Below are 7459 nucleotides of genomic sequence, written 5' to 3' on the forward strand. Positions count from 1 at the left end.
AACACGATCCTAGAACCTGTGGGTTAGGACACTATTCAAAAGACAATGAGCGTGCACTAAAACTAATAAACCCTCAATGAATGGGTCATCATATATCCATAGGAATTGTTTGTGTTCAGCCTTAATGCATACTAAGCGAGCATCATGGAGATGAGAACTTTCGATAACCGATTTAACTTCACGTATGGATTCTCCCTTGAGTGCTTCTTTTTTTGCTTCATCAAGTAGTGCCATAGGCTCGATTTTTTGCTTTCCCATCTCTCCACTAATGAAAAAATTAGATGTCTCTCAATTGATGAAAAATTTAGATAGTTTTGTTGTCTCCAAGACAACTTCTTTGCTTTCATCTTGTTCTTCATCAAAAACAGGATCTTCATCAAAGATGGCGTGACTTGTGACATCCAAGAATGATGATTCTAATTGGAGGTCCAAATTTACATGTTCTTCATCTTCAACTGGTTCATCAAACTTAGGTAGATCAATCTCCCCACCATAAGAAAATAGATCATTCTCTCGACCATGAGGCTCTCGGCGCAGAGCGTTAGCATGGACGGGTTATCAAAAATAGCGTGCGACTCACTACCATCATCATAGTGTGTTGAAACTAGTTTTTTTGCCAAGCTCATAGTCAGCTCTTCTACTTGCCTTTTCAAACTTTTATTCTCCATTTCTTGGAGAGTTTGGAGGTTTCATTCTCGCTAGATGGGTTGAGTCCGGATGCCCGGCCATAGACCTTGTCCACGAGCCATGAGGCCAATCGACGAACACCATGATCCACAAGAATTGACTTGACTACGTTCTGATACCACCTGACGCAGTATAAAGTTTACCGGCAAACAAGTCTGGCAAAATTGACAAAAATAAAATTAAAATTTTTAGCCACCAGATTTTAATAGGAATTTACATTCACCACCCTAAAGATAACTACTACAATAAGATAACTAAAAAAATACTATTGATTCAATTCCTATCCACGCCTTGCACGTCCTATTCCAAAAGACGGCATAAAACCTCACTAATCTAACTTTATCTTTTATTTACAACCTATTCCTATTCCTATGAGCTAAGGATATAACCTCCTTATAAAAAGGAAACTACTAATTAATACCCTAATATTTATAACCAAAGTACTTATCTTTTTAGGAAAACCCATTTGGTCTCCCCACACCTATTAGAATACATAACTTCTATTGCAAAACTTTATCTAAATAAACACTCCTATCCCTAATATATAACTCCACCTCCACCCTAAAGAAATAATCCTGAACATGTATTGCCAATTCAAAAGGGTAAACCTTTTTCTAAGAGACTTGTCTCGAAAACAAAGAGATTAGGTCAAATTAAAGACGGACTCTAAAATTAACGAACTTATTAAAGTAAACCTAAATATCCTAATTTTAATAATTAATCCTAATAAATAAAAATAAAATATTCTACCCAAACTCTAAAAATAAAATTAACAAAAATAAAATAAAAATTTGTAGACCCTAGATTTTGAACTGTGAAAAACCCTTGGTTGGAGAAAACTCGTCTTTGAGTTGTAAAATGCACCAAGATAAAATTTGTAGTAGTCCTGCCTCTTTCTTCATCCTGAATATTGAAAAAACGATCTTACAACCTGTGGGTTACTGCATTGATCAAGACACAACTATGGTGCATTGAAATTGTGAAACCCTCGAGGAAATGGTCGTTGTATGTTGATTTTTCAGCCACATCAATGTGTTGAAATTTCTCAAACTTCACCTTGGGGCACACCACAAATACATCTGTTTCTTCGTCCTACGTCTCCATAGGCTCGATCTCTTTTACGATCAAGTCAACATCTTGATTATCGACCTCTCCATCGATAAGAAAATTAGATATCCTTGCTGCCTCATGGATAAATTCTTTCCTTTCATCTTGTTCGTTATCAAAACTAGGAAGTTTATTAAAGATGGGGTAAGGAATTGAAGATCCAAAACTACATGTTCTTCATATTCATCTGGTTCTTCATCAAACTTAGGTAGATCAATCTCCTAACCATAAGGAAATAGATCATTATCCCGACCATTAGGCTCCCGACAAAGAGTGTTGGCATGGAACGGGTTTTCGAAAATAGCGTCTGACTCACTATCGTCATCATAGGGTGTCGAAACTAGGTTTTGCCCTAAGCGTAGGGTCAGCTCTTTTGGTTGCCATCTCAAACTTTTGTTCTCCATCTCTCGAAGAGCTTAGAAGTTTCGTTCTCGCTAGATGGATTGATTCTTGATGCCCCGCCATAGATCTTATCCACGAGCCATGGTGCCAATTGACTAAGACCATGATCCACAAGAATCGGCTATGCTCTGATACCACTTGACGCAACATAGAATTTGCTGGTGAGTATCCCACCAAAGATCTATCTTTGCGTTGACGCCATTGTTCACAAAATCGCCCGAGCTAACTGCTAACCGCCCGGTTAGATCAGAACTGGCTAATGGCCGGTTCCGGTTTTGAGCGGGTTAAGGTAATCAATTGGTATATTTTTTTTTAAAATGTATATAAATTCTCAAAAATAAGGAATTTGATTTGTAATGCATTTTTAAATATTCTTTACATTATGGTAAAGATTAAAAATTGTTTTGGTCATTAATACTCACTTTTATATTTTCCCATCTTTTTAATTTTTTTTAAAAATAACCCTTGGAAAATATAAAATGGGTTAAAATCAATTTTTCAATTAATTTTCAACTTCATTTGAATGTGTTTTGTTTTAATCATTCTTTATATGTTTTTCATATATTAGTGGATTTTTTTTTGTATTTTTTTTATATTTTTTTCAACACTTTTTTGACTGCTCGGGACTTGCGCAGTTAGAGCGGTTGAATCGGCCGGTTTCCCTGTTTGGCTGGTTAAACCGCATCCAAGCCCATGTCCGGTTGACTGTTCCGGTTCGATTTTGCAAATACTGGTTGACACTGTTTCCGGTCTCATTGATCAAAACTATGTTATCTCCGAATAACATGCACCATGGTACCTAATCTTACAAGTGCGTAGTTAAGTCGTCCATAACTAAGACAAAGATGTACGAGGTCAATGCTGACCTTTGATGTAGACCTATTGTCACTGAAAACTGACTCGTCTCTCAATTAGTTGTTCGCATACTAGTTAATGCTCTATCGTACTTATCTCTCACTAAGTCTATGTAGTGTTTGAAGACTCATTTCTTTTCCGTCACCCTCCAAATCTAATCTTGAGGTACTCTATCTTAAGTTTTTTCTAGATCAATGCAGACCATGTGGTGGTCTTTTCCGTTCGCCTAAACTTATCGATCAGTTGCCTAAGTAGGAAAATAGCCTTGGTTATTGACCTTCCTGACAAAAAATCAAATTGATTTTTTGATACACTCGTTTCATACCTTAGTTGTTGCTTAATCACTCTCTCCCAGATAGTTTGCACAATTATGTATGTCTACTTTGTTCTTGTAAATAGGTACCACAATACTTTTCCTCCATTCGTCGGACATTTTCTTTGTTCTCGGCACCTTGTTGAATAGCTTCGTCACCTAGTTAATGCCAATCTCCCCCTTGTACTTCCAAAGTTCTATCGGGATACTATCTGGTCCTAAAGCCTTTCCTATCTTTGTCCTTTTCAAAGCATCTTTCACCTTTGATATCCTAATCCTACGAATGTATCTATGACCTCTACCCTTATATATACCTACAGTTCCTTCTTTCATTATGTTCCCATCATGTTCGTCATTTAATAAATTTTTAAATAAACTTTTTACCTTTCGTTGACCTCGTCATCCTTCATCAAAACCTTTTGATCTTCATTCTTTGATCTACGAATGTACAAATGTATCTATGACATCATCTCCAACATTTAATATCTTTTTTATGTATTTTTTACTATTCGCTATTACCATTCACAACTACTGTTAGCGGATTATTGTTCACTGGAGTATTTTTGAAATTTTTAGTATTGTTTTAGGGGTGGTGTGGAGGTAGTAGTAATGATTATTTGGCATTTATTAATTAGTAGGGGTAGTTTAGTATTTTATTATAATTTAGGGTTTAGAAGAGTGACTATTTGAAAATTTGAGAAGAGTTTATAAAGGAGTTTTGCTATATTTTTCATTATAGAGAGACTTCTCTCTATTGGAGCATCTCTAGCTTAACTTTTGGTGAATCTGTTGAGTTTCAAGTCTATTTCCTGTTGGATCTTGTTCATTTATACTATGTGCTATCTCTCTCCCTCTCCCTCTCTCTCTCTCTCTCTCTCTCTCTGTCTCTCCAAGTTTTACTATGTCTCTCTCTCTCTCTCCAAGTTTACTGTCTCTCTCTCTCTTGCCCTCTCCATCTTTATCGTTTTCCCTCGCTTTTTTGTTCACTTGTCCTCTCTCTATTTTTTTTTAAAATTTTGCATTTATTAAATTTATACTATTTTCTAAGTTTTATAATAGGGTGTGGTTTGTATAGAGCCGAGGCTCTAAACAATTAAAGTAAAGCCTACCTTCAAAGAGTGTTGAGAAATATGGTTTTAATACTGGAAATCTTTGTGATGGCCTTCAAATATATTTTCATTTTTTTATTATAAAATTTAAAGCTTCAAAAATAGTGTAGATCTAGCAGATCTATAAAAGCTTGAAAATCTAAAAAATTGACAGTCCAAAAATGCATTACAAGATGCACTATTTCCAAAATTTGAAATCCATTTTTTTCTCATGTCCATTCATCTTGATGTTGAGATGATCAATTCGAGGATATTTGGGCAACAAAACAAACCTCTTCTAGTGCAAATTTTGAGGTGGGCTCTAATTTGATTGTTTAGAGCCTCGGCTCTATATAAACTTTTTCTTGTATAATAATATGTATTTTTTTAAAATTTTTATTTTTTATATTTATACGCTTAAATTATAATTATTGTTGGAAGAGTCAATAAGTGTTCATATTGACTTACCGAGTAGCCAAGTACCAACTCAACTAAGGCTCCGTTGCTTTCTAGCTCGTGGTTTTTAGTGTGGGAGCTGTAGGTACTTATGGGAAAAGTGTCATTCAACTATTGTAAAAAAGAAGCTAAAGCTATATAATAATTAATTTTAGATATAACATAGAAAGATATTAATAAGGGAGCCTAATTGGAAGGGCCATGAAGCTGATAAAGATCAACTGCATTGATGCATAAGAGGATTTCTAAGTCCTCTTATTTATCTTTTGTACAAAAAATTCAAAAATTCAACCATCATCTAACTGAAGATGGTTACAAATATATGATTGCTTTAGTCTACTCGTACTGTCTATAGATAAATTTTGAAGTTACTTTTGTTTTGCCATTTTTTTGATATCAAAACCATAAAAGATTATATGTGCCTTTTGTGTGTATTTCCTGTTCGTCTTTGAATCATTCTATCAGCAATCATATAGAAAAAGGAACGAATTACATTATTGTTTGTTGATAGCATTCTCTATTAGCAGGTATGTTTGCTACATTGTGTTACAAAGACAAATACTTGTGTGATATTATTATGATATGAGTGTCAAAAATGTCAACTCTAGACATGACAAGCTTGTACACCGTTTAGGAAAAGGAGGTGGGTTTTAGATGGAATTGAAGTTTTGTGGAGTGACACTTTAACAAGAAAGGATAACAATGTCTAAATTTTTAAAGTGTTAGTCATGAATGTTGTATCATTTGTGTGTCGACATATAGCAAAACTATTGACATACATGTCCATATCACATAGAATGTGTCTGTGAGAGAGAGAGAGAGAGAGAGAGAGAGAGAGAGAGAGAGAGATTTGATGCTTCTAATAATATTTGTTGGATGTAGCTCTTGTGGAGACACTAGAGAGAGAGAGATTTGATGCTTCTAATAATATTTGTTGGATGTAGCTCTTGTGGAGACACTAGAGAGAGAGATTTGATGCTTCTAATAATATTTGTTGGATGTAGCTCTTGTGGAGACACTAACCACCAAAATTAAGGCTTGGGAGGAGGAAAAAGGATTCCCGTTTCTATATGATAAGGTGAATAATGAAACAAAATGTCAGTGGCAAATGATGATATTGACTTTTATTATCTTTTTTACCTTATGTGGATTGTAAGATAGATGAATTCTTTCTTGACCTTCCAAATCGAATACATGCGAATTAATGTAAATGCAAAATTACAGGCTCCTCTGTTAGAGACATTGGAGGAATACACTATATTACGGCAGGACAGAGAGGAAGAGAAGAGGAGATCAAGAGTACGTATTTTCACGCATCAACTCATCTGAACTGAAAGTATTTAGTACATTCATTAGTCAGTAAATTTGTGTTAAAAGCATCTAGTCTGCCTGTTAGCCCGTTGGGTCATCTACTATTTGAATTTTGGACTATGCAGTATCTTCGATAGAAATCATAGAAGGAGCGATATTGAGAAGTACCGAGTAATTAAGGATACTTAGAAGATAATTGTTTGTAATAGTTAGAGCGTGATGTATTCTGTTATTATTTCTTTTTATAGATTGTAATCCACTTATTCTCTCTCTCTCTCTCTCTCTCTAACAGGAGCAGAAGAGATTGCAAGAACAATTTGCAACGGAGCAAGAAGCACTGTTTGGGTCGAAGCCAAGTCCTATGAGGCCTCTCTATCTAAAGAAGCCATTGGGTCACAATGTAAGTGGAGGCACGGCAAATGGGACCCCGACAAACCGGAGGTTGCCTGTTGGTGGTGCACGATCAGCTGTCAAGGATGGGAGAAAAGAGAGTGGCAGAGGTGGTAGTGGAATCGGTATACCTGTAAACTATGTCGCCCTCTCCAAGGATGACTGTAATTCTCATAACACCTCGACTGTTGCATCACCATGACATAGAGATGAGATTTGTGTCTTTATGAATTGTTTGTGAAGATTGGGGAATGTTTGGAAGTAATTGTCGTTTCTTTGCCTTGTTTCAGTTTTTTTTTAGGAAAAGTTTAACTAGTTTTATTTTTTTATTTGGAATTTAAAGCTTTAAAAAGAATCACACTGGTAAATGATGGATTTTAGTTCTCTCGTGTGTTTGCTTTGTCGATAAATGCTCATTGGAGGTCTAACACTCTTACTTGTGAGAGGCATTTGAACACCCATATTCCTCATGGTAAATAATACCTGATTGGAGTAAAAGAAAAGACAACTCTCTCTCTTTCTAATAGAATGACATCTCTCTCTTTCTAAAAGAAAAGACATCTCTCTGTGTTATGCCTGGTGCGAAGTTAACAGTGTGCGGTATTGAACACCTCTTCTTCGGGAAAGATGAGAAAGGCAAAGTACTATCTCCCCCCTCTCTTTGGCATAGTGTTATAGGGCTGTTAATGGGCTTGGGTCTGCTCTGTTGGCCTTGTGGCTAGGGGCCCATCCAGGCTTGTTTGGGCAGCATGTTAAGCCCTGTGGGCCGGGCTTGGACTCTTGGTAGGTTCGAAATATTTTACCGGTGGGCCAAAACCACTTCTGTCCTGGTCCAATTTTTTTGTAAGTA

At 35.9% G+C, this 7459-nt stretch overlaps 1 protein-coding gene across 5 annotated transcripts in view; it reads left to right on the forward strand.

The window, feature by feature from the left end:
* LOC18427107 (65-kDa microtubule-associated protein 1) overlaps positions 1–6993 on the forward strand; it is a 32404-nt gene extending 25411 nt beyond the window's left edge. For 4 of the 5 annotated variants that reach the window (XR_016048886.1, XM_006836163.4, XM_088857486.1 and 1 more), the window contains 3 exons: positions 5913–5986; positions 6133–6207; positions 6512–6993. Coding sequence is in view for 4 of the 5 variants with exons in the window: in XM_006836163.4 (XP_006836226.1) it covers positions 5913–5986; positions 6133–6207; positions 6512–6811 (449 nt within the window). In the remaining variant the exon portion in view is untranslated. Of the gene's footprint in view, positions 1–5790; positions 5868–5912; positions 5987–6132; positions 6208–6511 lie in introns of those variants that run through there. The other variant, XM_088857476.1, reaches the window with a different exon arrangement.
* The last annotated feature ends 466 nt before the right edge of the window (positions 6994–7459 follow it).

This window comes from Amborella trichopoda, chromosome 1 (genome assembly GCF_054954075.1).
Source record: "Amborella trichopoda isolate Santa Cruz 75 chromosome 1, AtrichopodaSantaCruz75HAP2 v2.0, whole genome shotgun sequence".
In the NCBI taxonomy this organism is placed as follows: domain Eukaryota; kingdom Viridiplantae; phylum Streptophyta; class Magnoliopsida; order Amborellales; family Amborellaceae; genus Amborella; species Amborella trichopoda.